Source organism: Molossus molossus, unplaced genomic scaffold (assembly GCF_014108415.1).
Source record: "Molossus molossus isolate mMolMol1 unplaced genomic scaffold, mMolMol1.p scaffold_m16_p_13, whole genome shotgun sequence".
Taxonomy (NCBI): Eukaryota; Metazoa; Chordata; class Mammalia; order Chiroptera; family Molossidae; genus Molossus; species Molossus molossus.
In genome coordinates this window covers 60,930,372-60,955,383 of record NW_023425348.1, presented here as the reverse complement: position 1 = coordinate 60,955,383, position 25,012 = coordinate 60,930,372, and the positions used below count along the sequence as shown (strand labels likewise).

The following is a 25,012-nucleotide window of genomic DNA, read 5'->3' as shown; positions in this document are numbered from 1 at the left end:
TTTGTTAAAAAATATAGTTATGGATTGTGTTCGAGGTCAGTTCTGTATTATCTTCTGAGCATTCTTTTTAAAAAATTTTTCATTTTTATTTTTTTCTTTATTGATTTTTGAGAGCGAGAGATAGAAACATTGATGAGAGAGAACATCAATTGGCTGCCTCCTGCATGCCCCTCACAGGGGATTGGGCCCACAACCTGGGCATGTGCCCTGACCAGGAATCAAACCGGCAACCTCTGGGTGCATGGGTCAATGCTCAACCACTGAGGCACACTGGCCAGGCCTGCGCATTCTTTACCATGGTAAAGAGTATGTGTGAGAGGACACAAAAGAACACAATATCCCTGCCCCCCTGGAAGCTTATAATCAGTTTGAGAAGGGAGGCATTTGGATGTACACGGTGTCCTTTGTTACTGACACATCACTTAAATGGTCTAATTTTGAATGCAGTTTAGAAGACTTGAATTTTAAACATAAGATAGTCTTCTACATCTGAATGTACTTTAGTTTTGTTTACTCAAATAAAGATTTGTATCAAAGAATGTCTTCACACAGATGAGAAACAGACTATAAGAAAGGTTTCAAAAGCCCCAGCCAGTTTTGCTCAGTGGTTAGAACATCAGCCCGCAGTCCAGAAAGACCTAGGTTCGGTTCCCATTAAGGGCACGTACCTTGGTTGCGGTTTGTCCCCGGCCCAGGTTGGGTCGTGCGGGAGGCAGCTACTTGATGTGTCCCTTTCACGTCGATATTTCTCTCTCTCTCTTCCTCTCTTTCCCTCCCACTCTATCTGAACAAAAAATGGAAAAATGTCCTCGGGTGAGAATAAAACAAACAAACAAAAAAACGTGTGTGTCTCACATCGATGCTTCTCTCTCTCTCTCTCTCTCCCTTTTTTCCACTCTCTAACAATCAATGGAAAAATATCCTTCAGTAAGGATTAACAAAAAATAAAATAATAAAATAAATGCTAACTTTAAAAAAAAGAAATGAATTTTGAATTGTTTATAATTAGTGTAGTAGAGGAAATGAGTACCACCAAAGATGTACTTAGAAAACAGGACCTCGCCTAACCGCTGTGGAAATCTAGTCCAGAATAGGTAACCAAATTATTCCTCACCTGGTGAAAGAAATTAGTCTGGGTGGTTCCCAGCAGAACAAATGCCAAGTGTTTGCAGTACTTGAGAACCTATTATTCACAGCCTGCTGAGGAAAGAAAATATTCTACTTGGACAGTAAAATGACCAAGGTAGAACTATTATTGATGAGAGAGATCAGGTAAGGAAGTAGACTTTGGGGATCATGTGTTTTGGGGATTGCATCTCAAAGCCTTATCCCAAGCAGTTGGTATAGCACATTTAGTGTCATCAGTGAAAAATGTAACTATTGCTAAAAGGGGGCGGGGGGGGGGGTTGTAATGTTTAATACAGGTGCCTTGACTGCAAACAATCATTTATCACATCTTAATCCTAAGAGAGTTATTGACAAAATACAATTAATTTTCCATTTACTTTTTAGTTACCAAATGGGGTGGCCAAGAAGAAGTAATGAGTCATAATTCTCAGGTGCAGCTGTCCAACAGGTAACACTGAGTATAAATTTGCATTTATCCAACTAACAATCATGTCCTTCATTGCTAACGTAAGAGCTATTTACACATCATGTACGTACCAGGCTCCTGCAGACAAAACGACCTAGTATGGACAAATCCAAAAGTACAAGAGACCATTGTTTTCTGTTCTTTGATTTCTTACCTCAGAGTGGATCTAAGAGTGCTTTGCTAACTTTATTTCAGATATAGAGTTGACATTTAAAGAAAGGGTAGAGCCCGGTCGGTGTGGCTCAGTGGTTGAGCATCAACTCATGCACTAAGAGGTCGCCAGTTCAATTCCCGGTCAGGGCACATGCCCAGGTTGTGGGCCCAGTCCCCAGTGGGGGGTATGCAGGAGGCAGCCAATCAGTGTTCTCTCTCATCCATGTTTCTATCTCTCTCTCCCTCTCCCTTCCATTCTCTCTAAAATCAATAAAGAAAAAAAGAAAGAAAGAAAGAAAGAAAGGGTGGGGGGAGGAGGGAAGAGATAAACCACAGAACTTATATGCATGTATGTGTAACCATGGATATAGACAACAATGCTGGGGATGGGGCAGGGTTGGGGGGGATTGGGAGGAGGGTGTCAATTAGGGGAAAAGGAGAAACATCTGTAACAAAATAATAAAAAATATTTTAATTAAAAAGAAAGGGTAGAATAGGTTTCTGATTTGACAACAGTGATTTTACTGCTCTATATGTTTCCGAGGATATTGAGAATTTTCTTTTTTTTTCTTTTTTTTTTTTTTATCCTCACCCGAGGATATTTTTCTTTTTTTTTGGTACAGATAGAGTGGGAGGGAGAGAGAGGAAGGGAGAGAGAGAGAGAAACATCGACGTGAAGGGACACATCGAGTGGCTGCCACCCGCACGACCAACCAGGGCCGGGGACAAACTGCAACCGAAGTACGTGCCCTTAGCGGGAACCGAACCCGGGTCTCTCCGGACCGCAGGCCGACGCTCTAACCGCTGAGCCAAACTGGCCAGGGCGAGAGAATTTTCTTAAATGTAGAAGAAAATATCTCCATACCACTTTAAAATTAACATGGATTTATAAATCACACATAAATACATTAAGAAACTAGTCTAACATGAACAGATAATCCATATTATAAGAGCAGGCAAAAACAAAGTGTAATGCACAGATCCTTGTAGTATCTGTTGCTTTATTCAGAGGCCTTTTGGGGGTATGGAGCCTGTAGGTTGGACTCTACATATATTTTCTTGTCATTTGTTGTTTCACCATCACATATGACATACTTCCCTGTGGTCTGAGTGGTGAAGATTTTTAGTTTTTTAAACCTTCAGCATATGGTTTTTAACTGGAAAGAAGATTCTCTTATTGATAAGAGGAGCATGTTGTACAATCCATTCTAACCTAATTATTTACATAACCCTGCATGTATAAATTTTAAAAGGAAGAAATTCAAACATGTTTTTAAAATTTATATCATTTTTGTATTAGTTAAAAAAACAATATATACTATTTAGAAACTTTTAAATACTGCAGCTATCTATAAAGTAGCAAGTGAAAAGCTGGGGTAATTTATTCTCTAGAAGCAACCACTGTTAACAGTTTAGTGCCCACTGTTCAAATACTTTTTTTAATGCTTCTGCAAACATAATTGTTTACTATTATTATTATTATTATTTTTTAATCCTCACTTGAGGACATTTTTACATTTATCTTCAGATAGAGCTGGAGGGAGAGATGGAGGAAGAGACAGAGAGAAACATTGATGTGAGAGAGACACATCGAGTGGTTGCCACCCACACGACCCCAACCGGGGCCGGGGACAAACTGCAACCGAGGTACATGCCCTTACAGAAACTGAACCCAGGACTCTCTGGTTCGCAGGCCGATGCTCTAACCACTGAGAAACTGGCCAGGGCTGTTTTTTATTATTTTTATAATAATAGATTAATGTTACTCATATTATCTTGCAACTTGCTTTGTTTCCTTAATATTAAATCTTGGACATTTTCCATATTGTCCACATAAATCTACTTTATTATTCTCATGCACTACATTGGGTAGTGATTTATTTAATGAGTCACTTTTGATTAACTGCTTCCAAATTTTTTTTCTGTCTCAAGCAAGGCAAGAAAATATTATTATATGTATATCTTTGCACACTTGAGCATACTGCTGTAGGACAAATTCCTAAGAAGGATTTCTAGATCAGATGTTGCCAAATCTTTGTCCTAAAAGACTGCATCACTTTACGCTCTCACCAGCTGTTATAGAAATGCGTGTTTCTCTGTAGCTTCTCTAAAACTAGTTACAAATCTCTCTAATATTTGCCAATTTTGATAGGCAAACTGGTGTATTTATTGTTTTGACTCATATTTAGTTAATAGTGGTGATGGTGAATATCTTTTTATGTTATTGTCCCTCTGTGAACTGCCTTTCAGACATTTTAAGAAAACCTTAATCATTAGTTTATCTGTAGGTTTTCCTAACAATTACTGTATAACTCTTATCTCTGTGTTATAAAAATATATAATTAATATTTTAAACAGAAGGTAAAACTAAATGCATTTTAGTTTTATTCATTTTCTGAATTAATTTTGGTTTTGATTTTGTTGTTGTTTTGTTTTGTTTTTTGTAACCTAGAGCCATGGAACTATTAAGGATAAAAGGTCAAAGGTCCTGGTCTGTTGGACTATCAGTAGCTGACCTGGTTGACAGTCTTGTAAATAATAAAAAGAAAGTGCATTCTGTATCAATTTTAGCAAAGGTAATTCCTATTCTCATTCTCTCATCATATTTTTTGGGTTTTTTGTTTTTTTGGTACGTGCCCCTAGCAGAAACTGAACCCAGGACTCTCTGGTCTGCAGGCCGATGCTCCAACCGCTGAGCCAAACCGGCCAGGGCTCTCATCATATTTTTAAACTTTTATATTAGTATAAAATCAGAAAAGGTGCTATTCACACTGTAACCTGGTGTCTTCAATATTACCAGCTTTTAGAGTAAACACATGGGAGGAGACAGTTCGGTCTAAGCCCTATTCATCTTGGCGGTGGAAATTCTGGACTTCTACATTTCTCCTTACTCCTCTGTAATTTGGGGGAACTCTCAAGAAATATTATATATTCCAATGACAAACTCTCCTGGTGGTCATTTACCACCTTAGTCAGCCAGGTCACCCCAGACTGATGTGCCACCTGGTCTTAGCTGGTCATGAGTTTGCACTCTCCAGTTCAGTGTATCCTTTACCACTTAATCTCAAGCATAAAGTCCCTAAAGCACAGCTAAGACTAGGCACAAATGCTTAACCAATTTTTTCTTGGAAACTTAGGAATACCAGGAGAAATAAAACATGGAAAGGAAAACTTAAAACAGGTTATTGTATTTGCACTCAGAGCCTAGGCTGTGCCCCTCCCCTGGGAATTTACTCTGACAGTCATTTTCTTAGCCCCCAGTCTGCTACCCATATTGCAGGGGGCTAGCTTCCCTTCCCATAAAGGGGCTATCTTTGACCAAGTTCTTCCCATCTCACAAAACATTTCTGAAACAATAACTTGAGTTGAGAAAATAAATGAACAAAAATTTTTTTTATAAAGTTCAGCTGTATCACTTTGTAATGCTAGGGCTATAAACGCAAGAAAATAACCATATTTTTTATAGTAACTTGTTCGAAGTGATTCATCTCTTATAATTTTATTCATTCCAGGGATATTACGATATAAACAGTGAAGTATTTTTAAGTTTGCCTTGCATCCTTGGAACCAATGGGGTATCTGAAGTCATCAAAAGCACAGTGAAAGAAGACCCAGTGACCGAGAAACTCCAGAGCAGCGCATCATCACTCCATGGTCTTCAACAACAGTTAAAACTTTGAGTCTCAAATTCAGAGCTACCTGAAAGGAAAGGTCATTTAATTTTGCCAACATATCTAAGGTTGAGAACTTTTGTATCTTATTACTTACCCTCACAAACTGCTTGGTTAGGGTAGTTTCTTGATTAGTTTTGTAATTTGAATTCTTAGGGAATTAGATAAGGAGGGAAAAAAGTCTAGATATCGGTGTCGTTCTTTAAACCTATCACAGAGATAAACTTTATCTGTAATATGCCTCATGTAAAAGTATGTATCCTCAACTAAAAGCACATTCGGTGTTTTAGAAATATTGTAAAGTAATATGTTTTTAGAAGAAAATTACTCGTTGACTGTTATAGTAAACATGTAAGCTAAAGGCCCAGTATGGATTTATAAAATCTGTGCTAGGTATACAAAGGATCCACAGTTTAAGGTATTAATGTTTCTTTAAAATCCAGTTGGTAGTAATGGTAATAAAGCATTTTGTTTTCCCTCTTCAATTAATTAGGCTACCAAAAAATGGAAAATAATTTTACATGTACTTTAAAATAGTAAAAGGGAAAGTGAAATTTTTTAATATATGAAGAAAAGTTATAGTTTAACTTCCAGTGGAACTGTCATTTTTGAAATTTTCTATAACCTCTTTCTGGGCTATATCAGGTCTCTAACATCTCATAAACTCACTGTAATATTAGTAGAATCATAGAGAAATGTGTATTTTCAGTGAAAATAGATTGTGAAGGGAAGCCAAGCAGTCTACTTTTAAAGCTAAAATATGGCTCTGGCCGGTTTGGCCAAGCAGTTAAAGCGTTGGCCTGAGGACCAAAGAGTCGAGGGTTCGGTTCCAGTCCAGGGCATATACCTCAGTTGTGGTTCAGTTCCTGGCCTTGGTTGGGGTCATGAGGGAGGCAACCAGTCAATCTGTCTCTCTCACATCAATGTTTTCTCTCTCTCTCCCTCCCTCCCACTCTGTCTGAAGATAAATGGAAAATATCCTCGGGTGAGAATTTTGAAAAAGCTAAAATATGAGGCTTTCATAAAAACCACTGGTTTTAAGGGAGAGAGGTTGGATGGACTGATTATTCTGAGATCCTTTAATGACTCCTAAAGAAGTGACCAGAGTACATATGCTTTGGTGATGGTTCAGTAACAATATCTTCATATGTGAAAGATTGCATATTATTACTATATGGCTTGCAGCTAATAGTAACAACTAACATCAACACTTCTTATGTTTCAGGCAGTGTGATGAGCTCTTTATTATTTTATTGAATCCTCAGTGATTCATTGAAATAGGGACTATTATCATCATCATTTTATAGAGGAGGAAACCGAGCTTTCATCACCAAAATCTCATGGTTAAAGGGTACTTATCTTTTTCTAAGTACTAGAGGAGAGAAAAGGCCTAATAGCCAAAATAGTCCCCACAGGACCCTAAAGCTGGGGTTCTGTACTCTTCCATTCTCATGTAGGAGCTTTTTTTCCCCCAACATAGTTTTTAGAAAGATTGATTCCCTGACTTCCCAGACTCGCCCTCAGCAAACAACAGAGGAGGGGTATGCACAGAGGTGTTTATTTATTTGGTTACTCAGGCAGTATTGCCTGGGAGACTACTATACAACAGGCACTGCATTTTAGGCACTGCAGATACAGTGGTGAGCAAACCTGGGCTAGGTACAAGCCCTTATGGTCCATATGATCTCGTATGGAATGCCTAGTAATCAAATGTCACAAATAAATATACAATTGAAAATGTGCCCTGGCTGATTTGGCTCAGTGGTTAGAGCATCGGCCTGTGGTCCAGAGGGACCTGGGTTCAGTTCCACTAGGGGCACGTACCTCGGTTGCAGTTTGTCCCCGGCCCTGGTTGGGTCGTGCAGAGGCGGCCACTCAATGTGTCCCTTTCACATCAATGTTTCTCTCTCTCTCTCTCTCTCTCTCTTCCATCCTTGAGTGAGGATAAAAAAGAGAGAGAGAGAGAAAAGAAAGAAAGAAAGAGAGAGAGAGAGAGAAAGAAAGAAAGAGAAAGAAAGAAAGAAAGAAAGAAAGAAAGAAAGAAAGAAAGAAAGAAAGAAAGAAAGAAAGAAAGAAAGAAAGAAAATGTATTAAGTACTGTGAAGAAGTTCAGGTGCTTTGGCAGCATAACATAAGTAAATCCAAACCTGGTCAGAGATAGGAGCCCAATGGTTTATAAGGGCAGATACATCCTAAATAGACAAGAAACAATCAAACTAATGCTGAGTTAGTACAATAATGGATGCTTGCAATGAGCTTAAATATAAAAGGTGAAATTATATTCAGTATCCCATGTTTAAGAAAGTAGGAAACTATTTAACATGCTTGGAAAGATTCCCACTGGAGTTAACTGGTATAAAAACCTTGGACATTTGAAGAAGTGAGCATTAGTTCTGTGTAAGTACACTAAGTGAGTAGATTATTTTGGTGCTCTAATGATGTATTCTCATTGCCCATTTGTATGAAATATGAAAGTAAAACTGAAAGAATGATTCTTTTGTTTTTTAGAAACACAACTAGCCTTTTCTAATATCAGATATCTAATGAGAAATTAGATAACTTTTACTAATATGCTCTTAAACAATAACTTAACTACAAGATACTGTATTAAAGATGAATTGCGAAGAATTCACTACATTAATTATAGAAGAAACATGTCAATACAACAAATACTTATTGAGCACCTACTATTATTCCAAGTACTGTGTTTGAATTCGAGTAATCAGAGATGAGTAACAGCCCTTGCCTTTTAGAAGCCCACAATTTAGAAGTAATTCCTTGAGTGTTGAATATTATTAATCATGTTGTAAATTCCATATACAGGTCAAGAAGTGGTACCACCACCAGCTCACTATGATATAATTTGACATTCATGATGCTGCTGCCAAGTTTCACTTTTTATTTTTCCAAAATCATGCAGTGTCTCTTGTTATGATTTTTAGTGGGGCTTTGATTAAAATGATTCTTTGGCATTATAGCAGAAATAAATATTTTATTTTTTAGTTTTACATTGTGGTTTTCCTTGAATATCAAAAATAGTGAAAAAATAAACTTTGACTTTAAAATCATCGCGTCTAATTTATTGAGTGGAAGCAAATTTATTCAGATTGAGGAGAAAGATTATTTCATATAATTCTATGGTCCCCAAGATATTTAGTTATTTCATTTTAAGTGGTTTAGTGTAAAATGAAGAGACTGGATTTTGTTCATTATTTTCAAACTTTATAAAATTATATTTAACCACTTACTTTTCAGTTTTGGACAACCCGACAAAGAATGCACTTCATGAAAAGAAAACATGAAAACCGATGAGTTCATGGACATAGCTATATACTCAGTCCCATACTAATAAGTCTGTTGCCTTTTTTCTCATTTATCACATGTTTGTAAGAGAGGCTGGCTTGGAGGAGGGGAAGTAAATGTAAATAAAAATAAAGAAAATAAAAATTACATTAAAAATTTTTTTTTCTTTATTGATTTTTAGAGAGAAAGGAAGGGAGAGAGAGAGAGAGAAATATTGATAAGAGAAAACAACGAGTGGCCGCCTCCTGCATGCCCCTTCACTAGGGATTTGGCCCACAACCTGGACATGTGCCCGACAGGGAGTTGAACTGGTGACCTCTTGGTGCATGAGTAGACACTCACTGAGCCACACCGGCTGGGCTAAAACATTATTTTTAGCAAGAAAACTTTTTACACAATATATTACCTACACTCCTCCAATTGATAAAAGTAGAGTTGCTTCAAGTGAAGGTACTCCTGAGTAACCTTTGGCTTTAAGAACAGTTTGAAAACCACATTGCTTTTAAGTGACATTAAAGAGGTGCAGTGGCAAGATAGGCTGCCTTATAGTTTTGTTTGGAGCGGTATGCTTTACTAACATATGGTGTCCATATTTAAAAAGAACAATATACTTTTTATTTGTGTGTGCGTGCAACAATTTATAATGATGCTTCCACATGGTTTCAATTACGCCCTCTTTGCCTATGTGACCTTCACTTGGATGCCAATTTAGAAGGAAATTAGTATCACAGCCTGTTCTCATTAGCAGTAGATAAAATCATCCAGATTACCATACATCAAAATCAAGTTTTACAATACCTTGAATACCACTGTACTTATAAAACTGGTAGTGATATGCAGTGACTAATATAAATGGCTATAAAGAACTTTTACGGGTAGCAGAAATTCAGTTAAGATCAACTACTCTTGTGCTCTGCAAGGCAATGAGGATCTGAAGATGAGCCTGCCCTCAGACTTGGGCTCTGGCAGTGCTCAGGCTAGTACACAAACCTAGTGCAAGGTAGAATGCAGCCTGTATTATTGTTTATGCCTGGCCACAGAGAAGTTCTGACTCAGGTGGATGGTTTCCTAAAGAAGAAATAAAGGAGGGATCTGCATTTTGTCCCTGTTAATGTAGTATTACGAACTTATAAGCTTCAAACAAACAAAAGAAACTGATAATCAGAGAGACCCTGGGCACCAAATATTGCAAGCCTCTCCTCTTAGAATTGTTTAAAAACTTCAGCCCGAGATAGAAGTGCATTTGCTTGCTAGTATCACAAAGGCAAGTCACTGGGTTTTCGGACTCCCACTCAGGCCGGTGCTCTCCCTTTTGATGAATCAGTCTTCAAGCTCATTGGCAAGACCTTCGCAGTATTTCTTCCCCTCCCCGCACCTGCTCCCCTAGTCTGAGGGCAACTGTGAAACACCTGCCCATCTTGTCCCAGCTCAGAGTTTCGTCCCTCGAAACAAGCTGGCCTCAGCGCTGGGACCGGACCGGGCCTACGGAGTACCGCGCCTGAGCAGCGGGTGGGTGGGAACCAACCCCGCTTCAGTGGTGACCTCGGAAGTGACGTAAAGGAAGCGGAAGGTCGGTCGTGGCGGCCGACTTCCTGTTGCTAGAGGCGGGGGGCGGGGACTGGCTACTCGGTGAGCGGTTGTGTGGGGCGGCCTGGGCGGCCCCGGAGCGGCTGACCCTCTGCCTGCGGGACGGAGCCGCGAGGTGGCCGCCATGGCGGTGTCGGAGATTCAGCTCAAGAAGATGGTGTCCAAGGTGAGGCCGCGACGCGTTCGCCGCCCGGCGCGCCCCCACCGCGCCCCTCCGTGCCCGGGCCGGCCTGGCCCGCCCCGGTCCTGCGAGCCTCCCGGCGGGCCGGGAGCCCCAGTGTGGTCCTCGGGCGCCTCCGCGGCCCAGCCCTGAGTCCCTTCGCCCAGGACCGGTACCTGAAATCCGGCCGGGGAAGGCGCGGGGCGGCGACTGTCGACAAAGGCGCGGAGCGGAGGCCGCCCGCCTCCCGCCGCCCTCTCTTTGGGTTGAGTTTGGAGCAGTCTGTGGGCCAGTGTAGTTCTCATTTCAGTGCTTATAAACAGAAAGAGAAGACTGTACTTAATTCTCGATCTGGGGCAGTCCTGCTCGCCAGTGTAGGGATCCACCAGCCTTCGCCCTTCCCTCGGAGGCCCCTGAGACTTCCAGTTTTGTATTCCTCGCACAGCTCACTGCCCCACCGGCGGGAAGACCCTAACTGCTGGTGAATAGACCTACTTTTAAATACAATCGCCCGGAGAAGCCAAAATGCCGGTACCTCTCTACCTCGGGTAAAACAAATAGAATTACATGACCACTTAAGGAACTTTGAATTGCTGAGACTATCTTTTCATTTATTCTTTAAATTTTGTTTTTCAATTGCAATTTACGTTCGGTGTTTATTTGCATTAGTTTCAGGCGCACAGCATTGTAATTACACAGTTATATACTTTACAGAGTGGTCTCTCAATATTTCAAGCACCCACCCATCTGAAACTATACATACTCACTACAGTAGTATGGACTGTATTCCCTATGCTGTATTTTACATCCCTAGGACTATTTTGTGACTATGAATTTGTACTTTTTAATCCCTTCACCTTTTTTACCCAGCCCCCCAACTTCCCTCACCTCTGGCAACCATCAGTCTATTTTCTGTGAGTCTGTATCTGTCTTGTTTGTTCGTTTATTTTGTTTAAATTTTTAGAGTCCACATAAAACTGAGGTCAAACGGTATTTGTCTTTCTGTTTCACTTATTTCACTTAGTGTTAATACCCTCTAGGTCCATCCATGTTGTCGCAAATGGTAAGGTTTCATTCTTTTTTAGTAGCTGAGGAATATTTCATTGCATATAGACTCCACTTTATGCACTCACCTGCTGATGGGCACTTGGGTTGCTTCCAAATCTTAGCTATTGTAAATAACGCTGCACTGAACATAGGGATTCATACATTCTTTTGAATTAATGTTTTGGTTTTTTCAAATATGTACCCAGAAGTGGAATTGCTGGATCATAAGGAAGTACCATTTTTAATTTTTTGAGGAACTTCCTGTTTTCCAGTGACTGCACCAATCTGCATTCCCACCAATAGTGCATGAGGGCTCCCCTTTCTCCACATCCTTACTATCACTTGATGATTTATTGATGATAGCCACTCTGACAGGTGTGAGGTGATATCTTTGTGGTTTTAATTTGCATTTCTCTAGTGAGCATCTTTTCATGTCTGTTGGCCATAGAGTAACTATCTTTAATTGTGTGCTTCTTATAACATGAATTTATTTGCTTTGAACTTAATTTATAATCTTCACAGTTCCAAACTGGTATAACACACACACACACACACACACACACACACACGTAGGCATTTTGTCTATTAAAGCCGTGGTTTATTTTGGTAATTACTTCAAATATGGCATCTTATAGCAGAGGGAACTGGGTATTTGGTGTTTTTTCCCCTAAATTTACCAAGCCTGATTGGAATAAGATGTATGTGAAGTGATTGAGAGTGGAATTTTTTTAATGTGCTGGCTTAGCTTCAGATGTTAGAGCAAGAATGATAGAAATTGAAGTAATGTGAACAATTTTCAATATTAATAAAACACTATTATGTATATAAGCTTATTTCTTTTTTTTTTTTTTTTTATCCTCACCCGAGGACATTTTTCCATTTTTTGTACAGATAGGTGGGAGGGAGAGAGAGAGAGAGAAACATCGACATGAAAGGGACACATTGAGTGGCTGCCACCTGCACGACCAACCAGGGCCAGGGACAAACTGCAACTGAAGTACGTGCTCCTAGCGGGAACCAAACCTGGGTCTCTCTAGACCGCAGGCCGACACTCTCACCGCTGAGCCAAACCGGCTAGGGCTAAGCTTATTTCTTTGAAAAAAATTTTTCTTAGTCCATGATCTTTGGTTAAAGAGAACATAACCTCTATGGAGAAAGTGACAGTTTTCAAAATACTGCTTCTCTTAGTTGTATAGTATCTTCTAGGCGTCTTGATTTTCTTTTGATAAAATAGTTATCTTAATTATAGAGAAAGTTTTGAGGAGCCCTAGACGATCGTGTCCCAGATCTGTGTTGTAACATTTATATATCAGGTGTTTTTTTTTAAATTCTTACCCGAGGATATTTTTTCCATTTATCTTCGGATAGAGTAGGAGAGAGAGAGCGAGAGCGTACGAGCTAGAGAGTGAGAAACATGGACATGAGAAAGACACATTGATCGGTTGCCTCCTGCACGACCCAGACTAGGGCCGGGACTAAATCACAACCAGGTATATGCCCTTGACTGGAATCGAACCCAAGACTCTGGTCCATGGATGGGTTGACGCTCTAACTGCTGAGCCAAACCGGCCAGGGCTATATATCACTTTTTAAAAAACAGTACATTGTTTTACATACTGTGTAATTGAAGAGTATCTGTTCCATGTCATTTTTGATCTTTAAATTGATAGCATAGTATTAAGTATTTATATATAAGGACAAGAATATTCAAATATTGGTTTTGAATTTTAAAAACCATAATTAAGATTCCTAGGCTTCCTCTAGAGCAGCGGTTCTCAACCTGGGGGTCGAACAACCCCTTTCACAGGGGTCGCCTGAGACCATCGGAAAACACATTATTTCCCATAGCAATTCATAACAGTAGCAAAATTACAGTTATGAAGTAGCAACAAAAATAATTTTATGGTTGGGGGTCACCACAACATGAGGGACTGTATTAAAGGGTTGTGGCATTGAAAAGGTTGAGAACTGTTGCTCTAGAGGAACCTGCCTCCCTCTCCCTCCAACCTCTTTTTACCCTAAGAACAAAAAGGATGTAGGGAAGAGATGGGAGAGGGCATTCTACCTATCATTTAGTTGTTGGCCCAGTACCTGAAAAACTGAGTCTCTTACAAGTGATGAGGTCAATTCTGAGTATCAGCATCTTTTCTATTCAGCCTGTAACTAGGTGGTAGGACTAGTAAGTAGGATAATAGAAGCAATTTGTAAATTTCATCCTCCGGTGAAGGGCTAGCTTCAGGTGTTATTCTTTCAGTTGGGTGTAGTTCAGTGTAGGAATTGCCAGCCAGTACCCTAGACAAGTGGTAGTTCTTTATTTTTTATCTGATTGTGGGACTGCCACACCCATCATGGTACTTTGAGCCACCTGCCTTGACTTACATCTTTTTATTTTACTTTGGGATACAACTGATATATAACATTATATTATCTTTTTATATATTATTATTATAGATCATGTTTTTCTTTGAACATTATCTTAGCTTCCAACTTAAATATAAGTTTTAGTTAACACACTTCTCTATCATGATTTTAACAATTTATAGAGGTATTTTTATACCATTAGTCCATCTTGCTTTACACAAGTAACTTTTAAGTTTTTCACATAGGCAACTACCTGTATTCTTACATGTTGTAGCTACAGCATTCCTAGTGGTGGAGTCAATACTGAACAGGTAGGAGAGAGCTGACACATTAAAGATTGCTATGTGCCTCACACTGTTTCTGGTTTTAGGGATGCAAAAGTGAACAGACAAAACAACTACACTTTTGGGTTTTAGATTCTCATAGAAGGCAATAAAATACTCAGTAAGTACTGTGTGTTGGAAGGTGATAAGTGCTTTGGAGAAAAGGAAAGTAGGAAAGGGAAACAGTAGAAGAGCATTGGTGGGGTGCGATGGGTTACATATAGAATACTACAGGAAGGCCTTTATGAGAAGGTCTGTTTGAGCAGAGAACTGAAAGAGGTGAGGAAGCAGACTGGAACAGTCTGAAGTAAGAACATTCCAGAAAGAAGGAAAAACAAGTGCAAAGAGCCTGAGACAGAAGCTTGTTATACATGATAGAGGAACAACAAAGGAGGTGAAGGTGGCTGGACTAAAGTGAGCAAGGGGATGGTAGTGGTAAATAAAGGTGTGGCAGACTTTGGTCCTGCAGGCCTTTTTAAGGACTTTGGCATTTACTTGGAGTATGATGGGAAGACTAGACTGTAGGAGGTTAAGAAAGAATGCGGAGATACCTATAAAGAGGCTGTTATAATAACCCAGATGGTGGCCTACTGGGATTGTAGCTGTGGAGGTAGTGAGAAGTGATCAGATTCTGGAAAAAGGTAGAGCTAACCGGATTTTCACTGCAAATGTGAAGTAAAGAGAGGCACCAAAAACTTCAAGGTTTTTGGTTTTAAGCAGCTGGAAGGATGTAGATATGGCAAACTTTGGGAGGGGTACATTTGGGAGAAAGATAAGGAGTTCAGTTTCTTTTTTTAATCCTCATCCGAGGACATTTTTTCATATTTTGTTCAGATAGAGTGAGAGGGAGAGAGAGAGAGAGACTTGAAAGGGACACATCGAGTGGCTGCTACTCGCACGACCCAACCAGGGCCTGGTACAAACTGCAACCAAGGTACGTGCCCGTAGCGGGAACCAAACCCGGGTCTCTCTGGACCGCAGGCCGACGCTCTAACTGCTTAGCCAAACTAGCCAGGGCAGGAGTTCAGTTTTGATCATATTAAAGTTGATATTCATTAGAAAACTTAGCATGTTTTCAAAGTACATTTATGTGCTAGCATGTATCAGTATTTTATTCCTTAAATGATTAATATGCCATTATTATGAAATATAGCACATTTTATTTATCTACTCATCAGGTCATGAGCCCATTTCTTTCTTCCTTTCTTTTTCTCTTTCCTTCTTTCTTTCTTTTTTTGGTTAATCCTCACCCGAGGATATTTTTCCCACTGATCTTTAGAGAAGTGGGGGGGAGAAGGGGTACATGGGAGACAGGGGGGAAAGGGGGACAGGGAGGGAGGAAGAGAGAGACAGACAGACAGATACAGATTGGTTGCCTCCCACATGAGCCCCGATGGGGCAGGGATGGAACCTGCAACCCAGTTTATGCTCTTAACCAGCAATTGAACCTGTGACCCTTCAGTACACGGGAATGATGCTCCAACCACTGAGCAACACCGGCCAGGGTCCAATTTCTATTTTACCCTATGGAATTTGTTGACAAAATTGGTTCATTTGTCCTATAGAAGCTCCCATGATTTGCAATTTGCTAATTGCATCACCCTGGTGTAGTTTGATATATATGCTCCTATGCCCTCTTATTTCCTGTGAATTAGTAGTTGGATCTAGAAATTATGATCTTTTTCATGATTTTTTTCCCCTAAACTTTACCTCCACTTCCTGCTGTTCCTTCTGTCTCTTTGCTGGTTCTTTCACTTCTCCTAATCTCCTTTTTTTTTTTTTAATTTTTTTTGTCCTTTATTGATTTTAGAGAAGAAGGGAGAGGGAGAGAGAGACAGAAACATGGATGAGAGAGAACATGGATTGGCCGCCTCCTGCATGCGCCCTACTGGGGATTGGGCCCACAACCTGGGCATGTGTTCTGACCAGGAATCGAACCTGCGACCTCTTGGTGCATGAGTTGACACTCAACCACTGAGCCACACCAGCTGGACCTAATCTCTTAATATTATTAAGCCCCAGGACTCAGTCCTTGTTCCTCTTTAAACTCCTTTGCTGATCTACCTCATGGCTTTAAATGCCATTTATAATCTGATAATTCCCAAAGTAAAAAAATTCTAGTCTGAACCTCTTTCTTGAAGTCCAGACATGTATATACAATTGCCAATTTGATATCTCCACTGGAATATCTAAGTGAAAAAAGCTAGTCATAAATGACCACATTTATCATTCCATTTATATGAAATATCCAGAATAAGCAAAGGGATAGAACCAGAAAGTTGATTAGTAGTTGTCTAGAGTGAATGGGGGTGCGGGGCAGGTGGAATGAGGGGGTAATTGCTAAAGGCTACAGGTTTCTATTGAGGGTGATGAAAATGTTCTAAAATTGATTGTGATGGTAGTTGTTCAACTCTACTAAAAACCATTGAACTTTATATAATTCACTTAAGTTTGTGAATTATATCACCAAAGCTGTTTATCAAAAAAGAGGAATGGGAGAGAAAATTTATAGATTAAAAGAGACCTAAAAGACATTTAAACAAATTGCAATGTGTGGACTTTATTTGGATTTGAATTCAAACCAAGAAAAAAAATGTGGGACAACATGGATGTACCTTGAGAATATTATGCTAAGTAAAATAAATCAGAAAAACTTAAGAACTATATGATTTCACTCATATGTGGGATATAGAACTGAAAACAATGAATAAACAAGAAAAACAAACAAAAACTCAGACAACAGTATGGTGGTTATCAGAGTGAAGGGGGGCTTAGTAAGGGTAAAGGGGGTCAAATATATGATGACAGAAGATGATTTGACTTTGGATGGTAGGCACGCAATGCAATGTACAGATTGTGTATTATAAAAATGTACACTTCAAACCTTTGTAATCTTATTAACCAATGTCACCCCAGTAAATATTAAGGAAATGGTGATTATTTTAGTGTGATAATAATATTGTGAGTTTTTTAATGTAAAGATTTGGTTATTTCTACCGAGGGAAGGAGGAGGATAAAGAGAGCAGTTTTCCAGTTTGCTCTTCATTGTCACACACATATCCACACACGCACATAAACATACACACACCAAAAATGCCCCAAACAAAAACAAAAACACCAAGAATCAAAACTCAAAGCACCCTCAAACTGCACCAGTACTTCATATTTTGACCAAAATAATAGATCCTGGGAGGATGTACAAAATCAAATGATGGAAAAATGCTGAATAAACAGCATTATTAACATACAAAATATTTGTATTACTGAACTAGTAGCAGTTGATGTTCTTCGTGTCTGTAAAACTTTGGAACCACATAGCTGATTTGTTAAATCTAGTCCATACCTGCTTCCAAAAAACCAAAAAAGATTTTAGTTTCATTTTTTGATGCCTCATCAAAATTTTCTGTGAGATCTGGAATATTCTCCTCCTCACCAATGTCTTCTGGTATTGGTGCTTTGCTATCCAACACTTGCTGAGGGAACTGTGCATCTAACTTCGTAAGACTTATTAAGCCAGTGGTTCTCAACCTTCCCAATGCCACAACCCTTTAATACAGTTCCTTATGTTGTGGTGACCTCCCCCAACCATAAAATTATTTTTGTTGCTACTTCATATGCTACTGTTATGAATTGCCATTGGAAATAATGTGTTTTCCGATGGTCTTAGGCGACCCCTGTAAAAGGGTCGTTTGACCCCCAAAGGGGTCACGACCCACAGGATGAGAACCACTGTAGCTGTCAGCACCAAGCTGACTTAATATTTCAGGAAGCATTTCTGTGATTGGCATGGCTTCTGCATGACCAGTAAATGCAAAGGTATTAGCTGAAAGGGAAGCTTGGACCTCTTCAGTACCCGCTATATTATTCACAGCCAGTTTTTTTTTTTAGAGAACTCTGAAGTTTTTTGTCATCAGCTGTAGCTATTGTATGTACCACCTTCTTTCTGGGAGCTGTACCCTTTCCCCCTATCCGGACCTGAGCCTGAAGTTTGGCTAACTTTTCTTGATTCATGCTGTTGGTAAATCTGAAAAGGGAAGGTTCTCTAACACTGTCACACAGCAAGAGCAAGATGGCTGCCTCAGTGTGGGGGGTTTTTAAGTTCTTTTTTAAAGATGTATATTAAAATATTTATGGGCAATAGGAGATGATGTTATGATTTGTTTCTGAATAATACAGGAGGAGGGAAAAATGAATGAGATGATAGATTAAATTAGACTGGCTATGAGTTGACTATTGTTGAAGCTGGGTGTAGGATACAGGGGGATCATTATACTATTCTGTCTTGTGGATATTTGAAATATTCCATAATAAAAGGTTTAAAAAGAGAATAGAAACAGCAGTCAAAGACAGCAAAAGTAGGCAGCTCCTTACAGGAATTTTTGCTATAAAGGGGAACTGAGAAGAGTGTGGTTGTAGCTGGAGGGGGAACATGTTTAGGAACATGTTTCTTTGTGTGGATAAGATGGGAAAAATAAAAGTATGTTTGTGTGCTAATAGTACTGATCCCACAGTATGGAAAATTGGTGCTTCGGGACAGAAGATGACAAGAAATGCTAGAGATGCCTTTGAGTAGACCTGGATTTGTTCCCTATTTTTTCTTGTATTTTCTTTGTTATTGTTTATCATTCTTTGTGCTAGTCTCTGTGAGATTTATTTGACTTTATATTCAAACCCTTCTATTGAATGTCTTGTTTCTACTCTTACATTTTTTATGTCCAAGAGTCCTTTCTTCTCTGAGTGTCCTTATGCTGCAGAACCAAAAGAGTCTGACCATTCGGCACTGTCAGAGCCAAACAAGACAGCAAGAGTTGCAGTGGAGAAATATTGGCTATTTTATTAATGAATGACATCATCTAGAACGGGAAGCTAATGCTCAAAAACCTGAACTTCCCAGTGGTGTGTAGGTTACAGATTATATAGGGTGAAATCACAAACTACTGTGTGTTAGAGGTTTGGGTTCATACTGGGAACTGATTGGTCTGAGGTGAGTAAAGATAATAAATCATTTCTTCAGGTCTTGAAGAAAGTTCTGAGATCTTTTCCAGGGTCCCTCTGTCCTGTCTAATGGGAAAGTAGTCAGGGGGTTGTTCTACCTTAAGTCTCAGGAACTGAAACATAGTTTAGGTCAAGATGTTATCTTTAGCCTGCAGGACTTACCTTGTGATCACTGTCTTCTGCTGCCTTGGGGGTTGCTGATCATGGGGGAAAGGCTAGATCTCTGAGGGTTATATATAGAGAGAGAGAGGATATGATTTCCAGAGCTAAGATTTAAAACTAAGTTTAATCAAAGTCAGAAGGACCCTTGGTTTCACTTATTTCATGGATACAGTGTCATTTCTTTCTTTGAAGTTATTTCTGTTTTGAGATTTTCTTCTATTCCTTGCATTATTTCTATTACTTGGTTTTGTTTCTGTTTTGGTGTCTGACATGCTTCTTGGAGTCTTTCTTTTTGGAATAGCTAACTGCTCCTTTTTAGGAGAAAAGCACTAAAAGCTGACTGAAACCTTTGTATTCATGGATGGAGTTTGTCATTGAGTTTCAGTGTATTGTGATCAGACCGGGGTCCCCATCTTTTGATCTCCTAATCTACCAAGAGTATGTAAGCCAGATTCCCAGTTTTCTGGAGTTGAGTGATACAAGGTGAGGATTGTAAAAATACAATACAGCAAATGATACATTGCAAAGTAGTTGATATTGATAGTAAATACTGGAGTTTGAAAGAGGGAGAGATCATATGGGCTAAAGGGCATTCTAGAAAAGGATTAAGAGGAGGGAAAGAGGTATATACTAGGTTTTTGAGAATGATTTAAGATTTGATTTGGTGCCCTGGCCAGTTTGGCTCAGCAATTACAGTATCGATCCATGGACCAAAGGGTCAAGGGTTCAATTCCCAGTCAAGGGCACACAGCTGGGTTGTGGATTCAATCCCTGGACCCGGTTGGGGTCAAGCCTGAGGCAACCAGTCAATGTTTTTCTCTCTCCCTCTATCTAAAAATCATTGGAAAACTATCCTCCAGTGAGAATTAACCAGGAGAAGAAAAAAAACCAAAAAACTATTTGATTTGGTGGAGGACCTTTTAAGTTGGAAGAAGATCTAAAATGGAGTTGAGTAAAGGATTTTGAATAGGTGGCAGGAGGGAAAACTAATGAGCTTCTTTTGGGCTTTAATTAATGTTAATGATTAGTCAGAACCATTATACTTTCAAGAAGAGTGCTATTAAAAAATAAGATTTTAAGAAAATTAACCTAGCAGTAAAGTATGTGTGTTGGTTTTAAACTAAATTCTTGTGTGATTTTGCTTTTCAGTATAAATACAAAGACCTAACTGTACGTGAAACTATCAATGTTATTACATTATACAAAGATCTCAAACCTGTATTGGATTCATATGGTGAGTTTACATAATAAAATATCATTTATTGTACTTTGAGTTTACCCTTTTTGTTAATGGCTATAGATTTCCCATTTTCCGTATAAGATTATTGTTTTTTCCATTGTAGGACTAAACCTCGACTTGATATAAGTATTGGAGGGATAGAAAATCACAATATCTAATAATAACATATTATATTTGTTTAGTTAATTTAAAGTTTAAAAAAATACTCTTAACATAGAGCTATGCAAATTTAGACCTAGAGGGGATGTTAAAGGTGATTTAATTCATAATTTTCTAAAGTATTATTTATACTTGTGAAGAATATTGCTGGAGGTTGGGTTCTGTGATTAACTTTGAGAAGTTACAGATTAAACAAAATTAAATGGGTTTCTTTGCAGCAGTGTTGCAATGTTTCTCAGAGCCTTTAATATGCTAATGTGTTATACCTCACCAAGAGAGGAGAAAATATATTGTAGTGTATCCTCAAGTTAATTAACTACTGAACCACCACCACCCCTGCCGGCATTTCTTTGTATTCTTAGGAAGACATTTAGCAAAATTATATGCTGGACTATCACTTTATTTTGTAGATGAGGAAAACATTTTTAAAATGTGACCCTTCATTCTGTAGAGTGCATAGGTGACTGTTTCATTATTGAGAAAAAATAAGGTTGGGTTTTAAGTAAGAAATAACAATAACAAAAAAAGGTCTTTTTTTTTTAAAAAAAAAAAAGTCTTTTTAGCCCCATACCTGATGTGTCAGGGCCAAGAGCTCCTGTCCATTCAGAGACCCTTAGCACCAAGGACTACGAGCTGAATTTCATAGCTGAGACTCTCACTCTAAACTCCACTCACCCCTAGGGCTTTGAAAACATTAGGAGCCTTGTGAGGAGAGGTGGGAGGCAACAGAGGGACAATCAGTCCTGAGTTTCCTGACAACAAGGACGTGAACCAGAAGTTCTCTTTCATATTTAGGGCACAATTCTACCTCTTGTCCACATACTATACAATGGTATCTAGATTTGCAGAAATCTCATATATCAAAATTTGTTTATTAATACTGGCTTCAATGGTGGTGGGGGCAGTGACTGGAGCTAGAATTTTACTGTGATAGTTTTTACTTTATGCTAAAAAAATAAGTATGTTTTGTTTTTGTTTTTTTTATACAGCAGGAGGAAGGGAGGGAGCGAAAGAGAAACACCAATGTGGGAAACATCAATTGGCTACCCCCTGCATGCCCCCTACTGGGGAAAAAGCTGTCAACCCAGGCATTTTCCCTGACCAGGAATCAAACTGGGACCTCTCAGTCCATAGGACGACACTCAATCCACTGAGCCACACCGGCCAGGCTGTGTGTCCTAATTAATCAATCAATTATAGTTAGAGAAACTTGTGTGATTTGGTATGATAAATACTCATATTAAAAGAAGATGTCTAGCCCTGGCCTGTTTGGCTCAGCGGTTAGAGCGTCCACCTGCAGTCTGGAGAGACCCGGGTTCGGTTCCCGCTAAGGGCACGTACCTCAGTTGCAGTTTGTTCCCGACCCTGGTTGAGTCGTGTGGGTGGCAACCACTCAATGTGTCCCTTTCACGTCGATGTTTCTCTCTCTCCTTCCCTCCCACTCTATCTGAACAAAATATCAAAAAATGTCCTCGGGTGAGGATTAAAAAAAAAGATGTCTGTATTTCTTTGTGAAAACTTTTCTTCTTTTTAAAACTGATTTGATGCTATATTAGGATTGAGAATGATAATGAGTGGGGCTAAACATAGGGATCTAAAATTCTATATGAGATTAACATTTACTGTGGTTTCAGTTAATAGTGATTTTTAAAGAAATTTATAGTCATGCTAGTTGGGAAAGCAGAGCTCATATTTACTGGGATTGTAGCAGTCAACATCCATTTTTTCCAAGCAATTCAAAGCATCTTTTATTTACTCATTCACAAACTGATCCCATTGAGTGAATCAACAAAGGATACTCTGTTATTGGGCAAAATGGATGATACATTTAACAAGTTAACCCGTTTCGAGAGTGATGATGAGTTTTAACCAGCACTTCTAAAAGAATAACTTTAATGGGAACATCTACAAAATGCTCATGTTTAAATCATTATTTTTTCCTTTCAGTTTTTAATGATGGCAGTTCCAGGGAACTAATGAATCTCACTGGAACAATTCCTGTACTTTATAGAGGTAAGTGTCTTGTGTAATTTATGTTTCCAGTATAAATGCATTTTGTTGCATGTACTATGTTGCCAAAGAGTTATAAGTAAAGTAAACCTATTTTCTCATGATTTTTATGATTATGTAGAGATTTTGACTTCTGTTGAAATTGAACTGCATTTGGCAACGGCACCTACTATTTCAGTTTTTTTTTTTACTTCCTACCAACATATATCAGTAGGTGCCTCCTTATGCTGAAGTTTCATAGAATCAGAGAATCTTAGAACTAGAAAGAGATCTTACATGCCTCCTAGTTCAGCTTCCCACCCAATTTAGTCTTTTCTGACAATGGGAAGCTGTATAGTGTAGCGGCTAAGATAGAGGCTTTAAAGTCAGGGCAGAGTAAGGTTTCAGTTCTCATTCTATAATCTATCAAGTTTGTGACAGTGGACATCTATAACATTTGGATAATAGTATCTAACTCAAAAAAGAATTTGGTGTATGTAAAGTATTTAGCACCAAGTCGGTATATAATAAATGAATATCAAAAGTAGTTATTAAAGGTTGTAATGTTGTTGATAATCTGATGATGGATAATTACATCTCTGTTAGCCAGTTAGCCACCACTGCTGGAATACTTACAGTGATAAGGGAACGTTCGGTTTCATAAATGACTATTCTGTTTTTTGACAGCTCTGTTTGTGAATTATTCCTTGTGACTCACTAAGACCTGCGTCCCAGTATCTTAACCATTACTTTTATTTTTTATTTTTAAAATACGTTTTTATTGTTTTTTTAAAGAGAGGAAGGGAGAGAGAGAGAGAGAGAAACATCCATGTAAGAGAGAGACACCGATCGGCTGCCTCCCGCATGCCCCCTAATGGGGATTGAGCCTGCAACCTAGGCATGTGCCCTGATCTGGAATCGAACCTGGACCTCTCGGTCCATGGGACGATGCTCAATCCACTGAGCCACATTGACTGGGCTAGCCATTACTTTTATATAGTACCTGCTATGCATGAGTCATAGGGGATAAGGACTGTGGACACAAAGATAAATAAAGGATGTACCTTCTCTGGAAGAACTTACACAAATAGGGGAAACAGAGGGAATAAATAGATGTTTACAGTATTCTATAACTGCTATAGAATGATAAAACATATAAGTGCTGTAAGCTTACAGAGGAGAATAAGACCATGTTGGAAGACAATGGAGGAAATGATATTTGAACTTGGTATTAAAGGATGAGTTAACCATTTATAACAGAATCAACATTTCAGACAGAGGGGGGAAAATGCTTGAAAATCAACAGTGAATAAAGCAAGTATGATAAAATTAAAGAGGACTGAATAAGATTTAGGATTACCAACTGCCTTTAGGAAATAAACTCTGGAAATAGGTAATGGGGGAAAGAGAGAGGCAGACAACTATGGTAAACATAAAGACATTTATTTCATTCATATATATATATATATCTTCTTCTATGTTCCCTCACCACGTGGCATAGTTCTTAAGCCTAAATAATTCTGGATAATTCTTTATTTTCATAAAGTGAAGAATTCTGGTTGGTAGAAATAAACTTATGTTTTCTGTATTAGGATATATTCTTTTGGAGTTCTTTTTTCATTGTAGACATAGTTGGGGGTAAAAAAATAAAACCACAGTCCCATACTGTCTGACTTCTTTAAGTAAAATTTATGTGTATATTTATATGAAGTGAAACTTTCTAAGAAGAAAAGTATCTGAATTTATGTTAGGTGATTCAAATGGTTTCTTGGGACATTGGCTTTGAGCTTAGTAAGAAAAGGCTATGATTATGTTCACTATTTTAATTCAGTTGGATAATTTGAAATGCTGTTCAGTTTGACTATAGTCAAATTTCTGTAGAATCAGAGAGATTCTATTACGTAAGACAAAGAGAAGTTGACATCATTGATTGAGTAACTATCACCAAGAATGCCATATGATTGGTCACGTTGTGGCCACCGATCAATATCTGCTTGACAGTTAGCTTAGCTTTGGCAAGAGAATTATATCACTTTCAGATAGGTACCATAATCCATGATTTTCCTTATATTACCCTTCACAGTGAACCTTATTAATTGAAATGACAAGAGTCAAGTAGCAAAGAATGGGTTGAGTTGAAAGATAATTCATGAAGAATGGTCTTAACAGCAGCAAACACACACTAGCAGAGTAGTGACCAGTTAGCTCCTTAAGCCTGCTGATGTATTTTACAAACTGAAACTGTGAGAAACCAATTTTAAACAGACC

At 38.7% G+C, this 25,012-nt stretch overlaps 2 protein-coding genes and 1 pseudogene across 18 annotated transcripts in view; 2 read left to right on the top strand and 1 right to left on the bottom strand.

Moving 5' to 3' along the window:
* Nucleotides 1-6,259, top strand: part of UEVLD (UEV and lactate/malate dehyrogenase domains) — a 48,802-nt gene extending 42,543 nt beyond the window's left edge. For 9 of the 15 annotated variants that reach the window (XM_036259124.1, XM_036259132.1, XM_036259131.1 and 6 more), the window contains 3 exons: nt 1,513-1,576; nt 4,200-4,323; nt 5,260-6,259. In XM_036259124.1, coding sequence (XP_036115017.1) covers nt 1,513-1,576; nt 4,200-4,323; nt 5,260-5,427 — 356 coding nt within the window. In that variant the 3' untranslated portion in view covers nt 5,428-6,259. Of the gene's footprint in view, nt 1-1,512; nt 1,577-4,199; nt 4,324-5,259 lie in introns of those variants that run through there. The other 6 variants (XM_036259120.1, XM_036259125.1, XM_036259128.1 and 3 more) reach the window with 6 other exon arrangements.
* Nucleotides 6,260-10,295: 4,036 nt separating this feature from the next.
* TSG101 (tumor susceptibility 101) overlaps nt 10,296-25,012 on the top strand; it is a 42,711-nt gene continuing 27,994 nt past the window's right edge. Inside the window, exons 1-3 of one of the 3 annotated variants that reach the window (XM_036259041.1) lie at nt 10,296-10,474; nt 20,506-20,590; nt 22,703-22,768. In XM_036259041.1, the coding sequence (XP_036114934.1) occupies nt 10,433-10,474; nt 20,506-20,590; nt 22,703-22,768 (193 nt within the window). In that variant the 5' untranslated portion in view covers nt 10,296-10,432. Of the gene's footprint in view, nt 10,475-19,675; nt 19,840-20,505; nt 20,591-22,702; nt 22,769-25,012 lie in introns of those variants that run through there. The other 2 variants (XM_036259040.1, XM_036259042.1) reach the window with 2 other exon arrangements.
* LOC118627731 lies at nt 17,532-18,210 on the bottom strand (annotated as a pseudogene).